Raw genomic sequence first — 14,889 nt, forward strand, 5'->3', positions numbered from 1 at the left:
CTAGCAGTTCCCCACATTTTCCCTCTCTCTTTGACTGTCCTATCCATTAAAGGCAAAAACAGACCAAAAATGTAACTTTTAAGAAAAGAAAAAAAACCTAACCCAGTGACATACATCCTTTTGCATTTTTACAGGTGTACTGGTCATACTGGTGAATAAGCAGCCAACTTTATGGACTACAAAAAAAGATATTAAAAGTGCATCTGGGGCTCCGTGGGCCTAGTGGTCTAAGCATCCGCCCCATTTACAGAGGCTATCCTAGTTTGCTGCATATCTTCCCCCACTCTCTACTCCCCACGCTTCTTCTTTCTCGCCAAAAAAAATGCAAAAAATACCCAAAAAACACAACTTAAATAAAAAAATTAAAAAAACAAAAATTGCATCTTCCGTTTAAATTAAAATAATAAAATGTGCTCTGTGTATGTGAGAAATCAGTGCGTGTGTACAGTATGTGTATCTATTTATCTTACTGGTATCAGAGGGGTACTCAGTATTGGCTAGTGTTCCAGTGAAGGTATCAGAAGAAGTATAGGGAAGGGAATTATTGTATTTTAACATTTCTAGCTGCGTGAATATGATTATTTGGGGTCTATTTCCAAGAAACAGTCTTAAAATCAGACTACCACTATGCACAAAAAATATGGTTCCCACACATTCTCACCATCTGCTTTTGACCACATGCTCTGCTGGGAAAATATTAGCCCTACAAGGTAATCTTTTTTTAATGGATTAACTGACTTCATCAGCTATTACCCTCCTTGAATTCATGGATCTCCAAGGACCTTCCAAAACCACAATGTAAGGAATAATAAGAGATCATGGAAGTCCCTTATAGGCGGAGCGAGCACCAAACCACAAAAGAGCGAGCAAGTTCTGAAAGACTGTATATGGATTTCTTGAAGTTGTTTAATAGTTACTACAGTAACACACTCACACACAACCACACACACACAATGACAGAAGAGAAAACGATGGCTTTAAAGGTGGAACAAAAACAGGAAATGGGGACTGGAGTAATCTCTTAGCTGCCAACCCAGCAAATGCATCAGTAAACAGAAAGAGGGATTAGACCTCTGTGTGTGTGTGTGTGTGTGTCTGTGTGTGTGTGTGTGTGTGTGTGTGTGTGTGTGTGTGTGTGCGTTTGTTTCACTTTCACTGAGGTAGAAATGTCCAGACTGATCTGATGTCCTGGCGATAACAAAATCAGTGTTACCTTACCATCTTAATCCAAAAGTCAACACATCGTGATTACTGCATGTGATCATCAGAGACCAAAAAAGACAGAAATAATAAGCTGAACTGCAAAACAAGCAGACCATGCTTCAAAACTAGAATCTTCAACACAATTTAAACAGAACAAGGAACATCCATCATGGCAGAACATCCATACTCCTCTGATGGAAGCTGTCACTGATTCATTTTGAGAGCAATTGTGTTGACAGAGCAATAATAACCTTGGTGAATGTACTTTAAAAAACAAAATCCTCTTCCTGGTTTAGAGAAGGTTGCAGCATGCCAGAGAACATGTCACACATTTGAGTTCCTCTTTCCTTTTTAAATTGTTTTGGTCTTCACAAACTCACAGAGGACATATTTTACTTTCTAAATGTTCACCAGCTGTTGTTAACTTTGTCTGCTTGTTGTTTGGTGTTTGACATCTTGCTTCACTTTTGATTACTTCCTAAAAACAGCTGTTTGCAAACAAATGATGTTAATGAGAACATTGCGAGTAAATCAGTAACTTGTAAGCCTTTTAACCAAAATAACAAAAATTGAAAGAGTACTAAATGCAGCAGGGAAGCACAGTGTGGTGATAAATCTCTGCAGGTTTTTGGTAGAAGAAACAGCTTTCAGATTATACGTCTAAGCTATAGTGGATGTAAACAAGGCAAAATAGAGATCACAGATTAATGCAATTGCTTTTTTTTTCAGATTAGACATGAAAAAGCCTTTTTAGTGATTATAGTTGCAGACTGAACAACAGCTTTAAATCTTCAAGGCTTTTTTGTATGAGGTACTTCTCAATAGTAAGTGTTTTACCAACAGGGGATCCCAGTAACTCTGCCTCCTTGTTGAGAAACTCACCGGTAAACTCTTACAGACTGGATCGGCTACACCAAATAATTTACCTAATTTTAAGAATGTCAGATCCAAACACTAGTGTTTGTGTAAGTGTACATTCTATTTGGACATTTTCAGTGTTTTACTTTACTGTCAAGAAGCCCAAATGTTTTTGCTATTTGCTGATGACACATACGCTTTCCTCTGCCTGCAGCACACTGATCAGCTGTTCAGGTCTGTGGGCTTCAAAAGAGACAAAAATACTAATAAATTAACAAATCAGTGATGACATACTGTTAGCTGGTAACAACAGTACTTCAGTACCTTTCTAAGTGCTGCTTTACCCACTTTCACCAATTTTCAGAGGATAAATCAGACCAAAAAGCTGAATGGAAGTGTGTCTTTACAGTACATGTTTGGCTCTCCCAGTTTCTTTATAAATATAATATAATAATAATTATACAACCCATGGTACGTGGAATATGTCTACCTCATCACTGTTTCAGCTGTTGATGGGGAACTGAGCTGAAATGACAAACTCTTTGGGCGCCGTTGGCCTAGCAGTCTAAGTCTAAGTCCCCCACTCTCTACTCCCCACATTTCCTGTCTCATTCCAGCTTTCCTATCCAATAAAGACAAAAATGCCCCAAAACATAACTCAAAATAAAACACAAAGAAATAACAAACTATACAGCCAATACTGGGTCAGACGGATAATGTACAGCATCTTTTGGTTAACATTATCTCAAAGTGTGATGCAAAAATGTAAAAATTCACAATATATCAGTGTACTGGGCAAAAATCAAGTTGACTTAAACATCATAGACCTAATCAGCTGATCAGTATGCTGAGAATAGTGCAAAACCAAATGGGCTTTCTCACTCCAAAGTAAAGCTCGGAAAACTGTCTAAATACAGAACACTTACACAAAAATGATGTGTAGCAGTTGTAGCCAGTTTCAGAGCAAAAGGCAGGCTGACCCCTTTTCCCTTTGGGTGACACCTAATACTGACAGGTACCTATACAACCAAGAACAAACTATCCCTCTAAGTTTTCCCAAGGAACACTGCTCCTCCCTTACTGACATCTTTTATTCAACTTTAATTTTTGATGATTTAACGTCCCCATGCACAAAGCGACAGCTCTTATCTCTATGCTGGTTTTGTCTTTCGCATGCATTAGTAGCGATTTCTGATGAAATATCTCATTCTGTTGTGTTTTAACTGTCAAACATAACCTACACTGTGAATCTTGTTGTTGAAAATGTAAACAAAGCTACTTCATCTTACAACCACTCTGGTCTCAAGCATTAAAAATGACAATAAAAAAGTTATCCATCTTGCCACTGACGGTCTTGTTGCTGTTGTAGGTCTCATAGAGGCTTAAATATTATTTCAGTCTGTTTACTAAAAAGCTACAAACTCCCCAAAGGAGCCTTAAAAAAATTAATTGGTCAATACATTTAAAAAATGTGCAAAAGCTTTCAACATTTTCAGAGTCATTTAAAGTTGATATGAGATGCTATCATCCAAGATAATGGTCACCTTTGCAGAGGGTACAAAGTCTTGAAGCACTCACCTTTTGCAGGTTCATGGTTCTGTAGTCCCAGTTTGGCATCCGTCACTCCAGTAACAGCTCGGTTCAACCCATTTCCAATGTTCTTTTTCTTCCTGCTCCCTTTGAACCAGCTAAAGGCGTGTCCCAGAGAGCTTCCAGACTTCTTCTGCCCACGCTGAACCCTTGCCTCCCGGGCTAAGATCTCAGTGATGTCCTTAGGCACCAAGTCCCCTGTAGACCTCCTCCGGGACATCCTGGAGGTTGGTCCTGGGATCTAAGGCCTGGTACCTGCTCCCCGGATCAGTGTGTCTTATGTCTTGGAACTACACCTTGAATCTGAAACCTCTCTGCTCTTCAGGGTTTGATGTACCCCTCTGTACCTCTGTGCCTCGCTCTGTGTCTCTTTTTTCCTGCCTGTCACCACCTGAGACAACAATGAGATCAGCAGGATGAGAGAGAGAGGGAGAGAGATGGAAAATCAGAAGAATAGGGTTGAAATGAAACCAGTGGGAGTACATAGAGGCATGAGAAAGCAAGAAATAATGAAGAGAACAAGAGCAGATTAATTAAAATACAGATATTTGCTGGAATACATCTAATTAACATGGGACACTAAGAACATAAAAAAGGATTCAAAACAATGCATTAGGAAATTAAAAGCAGTGAAAAGTCTTTATTTGAACAGTATCAGAGGCCTCCTTACACTGCCCTACTTAAGTTTCCCCTTCACTCATCTGCCCTGTGCTTTCCTCTATTCCTATTGTTGTATTTTTTGTATATGCAGAGGAGAAGCCCCAAGGAGGGAAGCTGGATCTCTTCAGCGTCTCTGTATGTGTATGTTTGTTGGTGAGTGTGTGTGTGTGTGTGTGTGTGTGTGTGTGTGTGTGTGTGTGTGTGTGTGTGTGTGTGCGCGTGCACGCATGTGTGACATGTGGTTCACATCAGCAGAAAAGAGTGTATGGGTGAGTTAGAGAAAAGAAAGCTCAATTCAATAAAACAAGCAGAGGGAGAAAAAAAGGAAATGCTCTACTTTGTAAAGACGCATGTAAAGAACGCAGATGACCACATGCACAATCTCTTTCTATTGCCATAATAGCTAATAATGCTAAACACTTCCTGTACAATGATCAAATACACAGAACATAACTGTATATAACTTACTCAGCGAGCGTGCTGTCCTCCCCTCTGCTCCCCTCTTTCCTCTCAGCCTGAGAACAGTCCTGTGCAGCATGTGTGTGTGTATGTGTGTTCAGCAGAGTGAATGAAGCTCCATGGTCCCAGAGTCCCACCCTCTGTATGAGAGCCAGCCTCTCCTCCCACCTCTCACAGTGTTGTTAGAAGTTAGCCACACCATTCCAGCGCAAGATGTTCCCCTCACGTTCCAGACAGCTGGTATTTAGCATATTAGCTGCAGTATTGAATCCTTAAGTTGAGCTACATTGTGTGTCTGCAGGCTTTCTTTTCATTTTATATCTTAGCCTCCTTTCCGGGGATCAGGTGCAGTCGTACCACACTCCTTCGGGAGGGTAACCCCTGGGCCAAGAGGCATCATTGCAGCTAGGAAAGAAGAAAATACACACCTTGGAACTGAGTATTAATCAACAGAGAGCCCACTGCAACTCTCCCGTAGCTGTTAAACAAAAGACAGGTGAAATTTGAAATAAAAAAATAAATAAAACAGGCAAAAAAATGAGTTTTGATTGGAAGGTCTCAGCAGAAACTACAGAGCAGTCCAGCTGTTGGAAAGGTGGCCTGGCAAAGGTGAAGAGGCTCAGCAGTTATTTCTGAAAGGGGAGTGGCTTCTTCCTGTCACTCTGCAGTTATTTCTGAAAGGGGAGTGGCTTCTTCCTGTCACTCTGCAGCCAGGTGGAAACCTGAAACCCCTTGTTAACATGACAAACACACACACTCAGGCAAACAAGTAGCCACAGGGGTCAGGCACATTTAAGTCTGGTCCACTTGTACTCATCCTCAGCACACAAGCTCCGCCACTGAACTGTGACGCCTGTTTCAATTTGCACAGTGGTGGGTGACATCACCATATGAGCGTGGGTGGGTTTTGAGGGGGGGGGGCTCATGTCAGTTGTGGGTGGACTGCGTATGTATCTTGTGGGACTGGATCCTCTGGTTTGAATGTGGAGAGGACCCACTGGGGTAAAGACAGGGGGAAGCATGAGGACAGACAGGGGGGAGGTGGAGGAGGTGTAGCAGCCCCGGGGGATGGAATGGACAGAGACACACCTGGACAAGAGTCTACAATACAACTTCTTCATTACTGTTATAGGACTTCAAAAAACTTCATGTACCCTATATTTTGTTATAGAGGACTATGTGTACCAACAGAGATGGCACTGGTTAAGAATGTTAACCTCTTTCAACAAACGTTTGTGAAAGTAGTCTGTAACAACCATAGACTGTATAATACATGGTCGTAGTCTCTGTGACGTCACCCATTTGTTCCTGGAGCTGAGTTTTGAAGTCTATTGTCGGCGGTAGCCATATTGGAAATGCTGACTCAATCTAATGGTCGACCTAGCAAGACGCAAAGAGGCGGTGTTGATTCAGGCTTTGAGCCTCCTCTCTAACAGCAACAGTTAGCAATGAAACTGCAGTTTGTAGCACTTCTGCATCAGCTTCATTTCTCAAGGCTGGTTGCCACTTGGTAACAACATAACCAACAATCATCACAGAGGAATGCTCAGAAAGAAAGGGAAGAGTTCCAAGATAAATATTTTGAGAAGAGAACATCCACATGCAAACTGTAGCTATAATAATGCAACTTGTTATTCTTAGCAACAGTTACTAACAATGGTAATAAGGGAAGACAAGATTTCACACTTACATCCGTTTTCAGCTGGTCCACAGATTTAAAGTGGAAAAAAAAGCATCCAGAGATGACATCAAGAAGAAATTAAACGTGAATCTTGCCAATTTGTGATGAATATTACTTAACTCTTGCTCTGTCACTTTTACAAGATCTTTTCCATCTTCTGTCGGTGAGCTATGGGGTCACTGACTTCTTTTAGCCTCTGAGATGAGACAGCTAAATTACCTGTCTGTTGGGATTCCTGGGCTAATTCTGGCACGTCCTCAGGATATCACTGTCAGTATGGAAGTCATACGCTTCACATTAATGAGCTGAATCCATCATGCAGATCATATATCCTCATATATCCCAGCCAGAAGTTGCTTCTCTGTATCTCCCTCATCATCATTTACAGCAAAGAGTGGAGTCATACATGTGGAGTCAATTTGCTTTAATGCCAGATTATGTTTCAAATCAAGTTATTGAGGCAGATTTGGTTTAAAATCTATAAGTTGATGAACTTCTCTTCACAGAAACCCGACCAGTTCAAAGTTTGGAGGGAGGATGATTCAGGATTTCTACGTGTGTGATGAGGGGTTTTTTGTGCATGCGGTTGGGGAATCCGTGCTGAGAGGGTGCACTGGTGTTTTGGGAGGGGTTAAAATGAGTCATAGTTTAGTTCACTCATGCCTAACAGATTGAAATGTTTAACTGTTTCCATGGTGATACAAAACAGCCACTCTGTATGTCTACAAACGTGCAGCACAGTCTGTGTGTATCCAGCAAGAGGTACAAAATCATTAATGTCCAGAACACTGTGAGCTTACTGGGGAATGTATCACCAATCCTCCCTTCACTCTGTTTTCCCTCTATATTTCCTGCTTTGTGTCCTCCTGCCAGAGAACAGATTGTGATATAATTGTATAGAAACCTATGTATAAATAATAGAAAATGCAGATCAGTTTGAAAATTACATGGTTCTAACACAGTTTAGACTGAAAACCAGTCTCAAACATTAATCAAAGCAAGGGGAGCCAAGATGTCTGATAGGGTTGTCAGTATGGATACAATCTAATATCAGAGATGATGTAATGTTAAACTGAACTGTATGTTTATATAAGTAAATCTTGAAAATACAAGTCTGTGTTAGCTCACTGAGGCACAGCAGCTCTGCAATTAAGGCTAATTGCTAATACTAGTAAGCTTACAATGAGATCACTTACATGCACACTGTTTTGCAGAAAATTGCCAACTTAGTTGAGAGTTTTAGCATAAACACACATTTGAGATTTATGGGAACGTTATTAGTTTTTATTATCCAGCTTTCTTACTGATCTTCCGGTTGTGTAGGATGCTTGACTCTGATTGGTCAAAACCATATACTGTATAAATAATGGATGTAGTATCCGTGACGTCACCCAACTGTTCCTGAGCGTTGTTTTGAAGGCATTCGTCAGCCAAATTGGAAATGCTGAACTCGACCCAACTGCTGGCGAGCTAGTTTGAGGTAAAGAGGCGGGCTTTGAGCCTCCTCGCCAACAGCTACAGTGTTCCCGCCTGTCAGTGAAGTCAGTCATGTCCTTACATGGGCAAAACTCGTAATCTTAATATCTTCTGAACCTTCGCACTAGAAAAGATTCAACCCCCATACAGTGTGGGCTGAAATAGAAATTAGCTACTCAGACCTTAAACGTTTATTGGAACCAGGCTGTAAACATGTTTATTTCTGCTGTAAAGATTGTCCTTTTTGAATTGGTGTGTATGTGGTTTCCTGTGTTTCTGCAGCAAGCCTCAAGCGGACGCTTGATGAACTGCAGTTTATAACACTTCCGTATGGGCTTCATATTTTGAGACCAGAGGTTGATGATTGGTCAAAACCTCTTGACAAGAGTGATGAACTTTCACTAACATGAGCAACGCCATACGCAAGCTGATCACACGTAATGTCAAATCAATCCACTGAAAAGAGTTCCGGCACATTTTGCTTCTACTTCTTGACATCATAGACCGTAAGATGAGATGAAACTGTTTCTGTTTGCATCAAAACAATGTGGCTAAAACGTTAGTTTCGGTTAGCATGCTTAATCGGCAGGCTACAGACTTTTTATATTGTATCCTATCCAGCAGTACTAATAATGGCAGCAGAGCAGGGGAGTGACACTTTAAGTTACCGGTTGCTACAAAGAAACTTAAACCATGAGCGGTGTAAAGTAGCAGTGATAAAGTCAGACATTTGCCTTGTTTTTTTTAAAGGTGTGTGAACCGCGCATTGTTTGTATCTTAAGTTAGTAGCCGTGTAATAAGCGGGATAATAGACAGTTACCAGGTAGTTATTGGTAATACAATGCCTTCAGGGTGGACAAGACCCCTCTGCTTCTTGTTGGGGTGTTGTCTCACCATGTCCTGATTCTATTTCCCATAACTACCTGCTAAACATACATTGTCCCTTACTTAAGCTATTTGGCCATGTTGTTGTTGTTGTTGTTGTCATTGTTTTGTATGTATGTGTGTTTTGTTTTTGTTTTTGTGTGTGTTTTAGTGTTATTGTAAATCCGGTGTACTATCCCTGTTATCATCTTTCTTGTTATTTGGAAAAACAAATACAAATTAAATACATTTTTAAAAAGAAGCTTTTTGGTCATAGATAAAGAGTTCTAGAATATTCCTGATCTTTACCTAACTAGTATGCTCTGTGCAAAGTAACTCAGAAATGTGTAACATAAACCTCAAAAGGAGTGCCAAACAAATATTAGCTGTGTTGCATGAAATGTGAAGTCATTCTGCCTAACCCTAACTTAAGTGTTTTCTTGCAAAAGCAACTCAATGTTAAGGATTAATTCAGTTTTATTATCAGTGCTCCACTAAAATGTAAAGAGCTGATGTTATGGTTACTACAACATCCTCAGTTAGTGGAGAAATTAGCAACTGGCTAAATGAAATTGCACTGAACTATTTGGTACCACAATCAAATCATAACAATAGCAACACAAACTTTCTATCAATGACCTGTGTGTGTGTTTGAGAGAGTGTGTGTATGTTGGATGTAACTAAAGGGTGACTGCAGACAGGAAATCCACTCTACCGACTGGGATAAGCCCAGCTCTCTCGGACCGGCATTATCATTCCCGACCTGCTTTTGTCCTGCACCAGACACATTCTTTCTGCACCGGCTGCTGCTCTCCGTCCATTTCTCTAACAAAAGGATTACTACACTAAAACTACAGCAAAAACAATACCAGATCAGGTCTCAACCTCACTGTTTTCCTGTTTTGTTCATAACTTAAACATATGTGTACATATTCAAATGAAATGTTGAAAATGCATTTCTAAGAACCACTGAGGAATCAAAAGCTCTGAAAAGCACAAAATTCTCCAAACTTGCATTCCTGTCAACTATTTATAACACCAACCAACTGAGAGGATGGGAGGGGTGGAAAGAGAAGTGAGAGAAAGAGAAATGGGGACAGAAAGAGAATCATGGCATGTAATAACAGTTTTATAAAAAAAAAACAGGGAGAGGTTCCAGGTTGACGCTCAGCTGTGAATCGCAGAGGGGATTCCTCTGTGTAACAGAGACAGCTTTGTCTCACCAGCCTGTGGCTAGATAGATGTTAGACTGTTGGCAGTGAGCTCTGGTTGAAAAAGTGGTCTCCAAAGAGGAATGAACAAGAGTACCCTGTAAAAAGTCAGCACACTCAAGAAAAAGGGGATACAATCAGGAAAACATCACTGAGAACACAGTGCATGCAATGCCAACAGTACAAGATGTGTCCTAAACACAGCTGCAACCAATACAGTTGGAAATGCAGAGAAAGGTCTTTTATTGTGTTACGGTACTTTACCCCAAAGGTGGTACTCAAAGAAGCAATTGGCTGCTTCCCAGTGCAAAGCATGCTGGGATAGAGACAGCTTTTGTAATGTATTAGATCATAATCATACATTAAAGAAAACTATTTAGTAAACAAAACCTGGGAAATACTAATTTGACTGAAAAGTGTTCAAGGGTGGATGGTGACAACAGAGCTACAAAGCAGCACAGAAAGTACAGGTTGTGAACTTTGCTAAATGCAATGGAAATCTTGAAGAGAGTAAACATATTTCCCTCTTAAAGAATAAGAGGGAAAATAGAGTGTGTCTTATACTGCACCAGTGTGACTTATAGTCGGGATATTCCGGTAATTCTTTCTAAACGGAATTCTAGGAATGATACAGATAGCTGAAAGAAAGAAATGATTGTCCAACATTTATTTTTACAGAATTTAACATAGAATTAGATAATGTAATAGAATTGTACAATGACTCAAAGACTCATAATGTATTTCGCCTTTGCTTTGTATATCTATAAGAATACTGTATCACTGTACAGTTGTGTAAGACAACAGTGACGGGCGTTTTTTTACGAAAAGAACTTACATCTTTCTGCATGCTATACAACTTCGTGGCTCCTTAGTAGAAGAGTCCAGGTGCCAAACTGGCCTGCCTGCAGTTCTAATTTGTCACCCATTAAAAACATTTGGCATATTGGGAAACAGAAATACAACCAAGGAGACCCTGAAATCCTATATCTGGCAAGAATGGGACATTCTCCTTAGTTCCCAAACATGTACAGAGTTTTGGTAATGAAGCGGTGATACAACACAATATTATAAATGCCCCTGTGCTAACCATTAAGAGACATGTTGCTTGCTTAAAATTTAATATGAGCATAAAGCATATTTAAAATGTGTTATGTTTCAGCAATGAAATGTCCTTGAATTATTTTTGAACTAAACACAGGGTTTAAATTATTTGAAAAAAAACATCATTTTTTTATGTTTTCAGCTGAGTCCCAAATTTCTTTGGAATTGGAGTTGTATTTCATCTCTCTTGGATGCCAGTTTTGCAGTGCATGAACCAAAGAATATCACGTGAGAATGTCCAAAATAAGGGAAAGTAAAGACCCTCCTCTACTCAAGTTACCCCTGTCCAGGCAAGTTATTGCCCTTGGTGGACAGTGAATGGCCATTCCTACAACATTCCTCTGACCTTCCTTTAATGGAGACACAAAGACTATGTTATTAGAGCGAGAGGGAGATGTCCATTTCATTTCACCTTCATGAGAAAGGAAGGAGGTAGAGGATATAATGTTGAGTCATGTCACTGGTGATTGTGTTAAGTGTGATGAGGTAGACGAGAGAGAACATCTGGGTCGAACCTGCTGAAGATGAAGCTGTTACAGTTGTCTGTTCTGTGCTTTATGGTGCCTCCGGGGAACTATTTTGTCTGAGAGTGAGACAGCAGAGACAATAGGTTATGGGAGGGTCATTTTCTTTCGAGCTGTTAGTTCTACACTAAACCACAGCAAATTCTTGTAAACATGTTTGGAGTGCTCAAAACTCTGTCGATCCATAGGTGAGTTGTTTAATCATGGTAATAAAAGTAACAATATGCCTATTAGCCCTAAATAATGCAGTAGGCATTGCCACAATGTATTCTATTGTGTGTTTTCTGTTATCACCAATTGATTCTTGAACACAAGTTTGGAGTTGCTGGATGCAGTGCTTTTAACTTTGAACTTAAGAACTGTGATGTAATGGAGAAGTTTGAGTAAAAGAACTGAAATAGTGACTCTAGATCAGTATCTCTATCAGTCAGTGAAAACAGGAGGTGGGTGGGGTCTCCATGTGTGTGTAACCCTGTCATAGATCACGTTTGTGACCCTCATGGCGTCCATCAAACTTTATTAGCCATAGGGTGTATGCTTCTCCCTAGACATGTTGAAACCTGCCTTTTGATGTTGTTGCTTTTGGTTGACATGGCCCTTTTTGGATGTATTCATAGGCGTTATTCAATAAAAGACACAGTGAATGGTATAAATGGTCAATGTTTGTTGAAAATGGCCCTTCTTAAAGATAAAATAATAAAACAGTCATAGTAAACACACAAAGCCTTGTGTTTCTGTGTTCAGAGGGAAACGTCTGCACAGAGGACAGTAAAGTATTTCTCAGAATCCAGAGGGTTTAGGGCCAAGACCCACTGGCTGTGTATCGAGCCATCCGGCCAAGAATTCATACACAAAGATACACACACAGATTCATAGACATGATTTCCTCAAATCAAAACCATGCATAACTCTCAAGGCCAAAATGCAAGTCTTTTTTAATACTACAAGAAAAGACACAGAAAATGTGGACAAGTTTGACTGTCTGACTTTTTAAGCAATTCCGTCCATTTAACCTCTGATTGTTGATATTTTTTTACTATCTTAACACAATGAAGCATCCATACCTTCTGTTAGGATAAGTTAGAGGTACAATGTGTAGAAATGGAAATATTTAGTCATAACTAGAGTAGAGATAGACCAATTCATTGGTCGGTCAGTTAATCAGGCTAATTAATGGCGTTTTGACATAATTGGTATAGGCCAATGCCTGTGCTCATGAGGCCGATTAGAAAAATAGCAGAATAATGTTTGCAACTACCGCAGGCAGTCTTTTTAGTATGGTCGCTGTTGAGAAGCCAAATCAAAAAGCATGCTTGGCAATTCTCACAGATTGTTTTCCCTCTTCAAACCAAAACAAATGTCAAAGATGATTGGACCACTGTCATTTTTAAAAATTATTTTGCTATTGTGTGTTATCTTTGCTCTCATTGCTTAACTACATTTAAATCTTTCTAATTTTATTCATCTTTTGATGCTGCCCACTTTTAGATTAATATTGAACATGAATGAAGTTATCTGCATAACCAATGATTTCTTCTAAATATTAAAACTTAACTTACAATATGTGGCTGCATTGAGTTCCATGTGTACATTTCCTTATATGGAAAACAGTGGTTATTATAGTGGAGAACTGCTGCTTTAAAAACATGACAAGAAATATTTTTGCAGCAGGAATTCCTGAGAGGGTGTGGCTGCAGCAGTGTTGTTTGGGATTTTACAAAAACAGGCCACAATTTTCCATCCATCCAGCTATCTTTCTCTTTCTTTCACTAATCCTTTGTCTCTCCCTCTCTCCATTTGCAGGGTAACTATCAGCCTGTTTTCACCCTCTCTCTGGGGGGGTCTTTTAAATGAGGCACTGACACCACAGACAGGAAGCCTGAGGTGACCTCTGTAGAATTTCTATAAAAAAACAAAACAGGATTGGAACTCACAACATCTAATTAGGGGAGCTGAAAACAGGGTGGTGAAAATTTCTCAAAACAACAGGGTTCAAGTACAAATTTGTGCAGTTTAAGCTGAGGGCTTTAAGACTGCACATGAGCCAATGACTCGTAGCATAAACAACACTGACTTTACATCCTAGTTTTAATTAAGGTGGACTGAGTGCCCTCTTTGAGCCTTTAAGAAAGTTGTCTTTATGAATAGTGGCACCAGGAAGACCTGGGTGAGCTTTTACTGTAGGAAGATGAGTAAGAGAACAGGAATGCTACGATATATAAAGACTGGTTTGGTGTATAAAACCGTGTATGTGCACTTTCTGTCTCTTCCTTTAGCTGGAGGTCTTAGTGTTTTAATACTGGAACCAGTAGAAAAACTTTAAAAACCATGGAGCTCTGCAGGGCTTTGGCATAGTGTTGCTTTGACCAAAATGTCCAAGACATCATGGTTTTGTGTTAACATAATCACAATTGTTAATGTAGATAGCACATGGTTCATTGCACATCTGAGGCCGATAGTCATACTGTCAGATTTTCAAGTGTGGTCAAGCTTTTCTGATCTGATATTGGCACCTGATCAGAAATAAAGGACTTAACAGAGGGATGATGTTCCCTAAGATTTATTAGATACATTCATCTCCACATGAATAAAACTGAATGTCAATGCGCCCAATAGTTGTCAATTTTTAAAACAACTCATTTTAATCTCATGGTGGCCAAACAGGAAAAGGCAGGGAGTCAACTAAGCTAGAGGATACACTTATATGGGAACCATAACAAAACTCTGACAGTACATCCCTGTCAATCCACCAGTCTTGTAGATGTTGAGTTATTTCATAGAATAATCAAAAAATGTCACCTGGGATTTCAGAAATGAAAAGGGTTCACCAAAGTCATTTGAATTCGTTCTCTGGGCACAATGGATTTCCATCCCAAATTGTACAACAATCCATGAAAAGTTTTACTCAGGCATGGTCATGTTGGTGCAAAAGGAATAGTCAGAGGATTACAAAGGTCAAAGGGCTTTATCCCCTGAGGTCCATGAATGTTTACACAAATTTCATTGCTATCAATCCAATAATTGATGACCAACCAACACCAACCAACAGAGAGCACCATCCTGGAAGTTGCTGACATGGCTTCAATTAACAATGAAATAAAATATGTGAGGGATAATGTATGGATAGCAGGTAGTTATGGGAAATAGAATCCCCACAGGGTGAGAGAAAACCATGCGAAGCAGAGGCCATTGCAAATATTGTTGGACAGGATCCAATACGAAAGTGTCCGTGTGCTGCCGATTTAGTATGCTAACCGAAACA

The 14,889-nt window shown here is 39.8% G+C and overlaps 1 protein-coding gene across 2 annotated transcripts in view; it reads right to left on the reverse strand.

The window, feature by feature from the left end:
* Positions 1–5,169, reverse strand: part of kiaa1522 (KIAA1522 ortholog) — a 48,446-nt gene extending 43,277 nt beyond the window's left edge. The window contains exons 1-2 of one of the 2 annotated variants that reach the window (XM_034705332.1): positions 4,780–5,169; positions 3,640–4,042 (exon numbers count right to left, since the gene is read on the reverse strand). In XM_034705332.1, the coding sequence (XP_034561223.1) occupies positions 3,640–3,871 (232 nt within the window). In that variant the 5' untranslated portion in view covers positions 3,872–4,042; positions 4,780–5,169. The remainder of the gene's footprint in view (positions 1–3,639; positions 4,043–4,779) is intronic. The other variant, XM_034705331.1, reaches the window with a different exon arrangement.
* Positions 5,170–14,889: the final 9,720 nt, after the last annotated feature.

This window comes from Notolabrus celidotus, chromosome 16, assembly GCF_009762535.1.
Source record: "Notolabrus celidotus isolate fNotCel1 chromosome 16, fNotCel1.pri, whole genome shotgun sequence".
Classification (NCBI taxonomy): domain Eukaryota; kingdom Metazoa; phylum Chordata; class Actinopteri; order Labriformes; family Labridae; genus Notolabrus; species Notolabrus celidotus.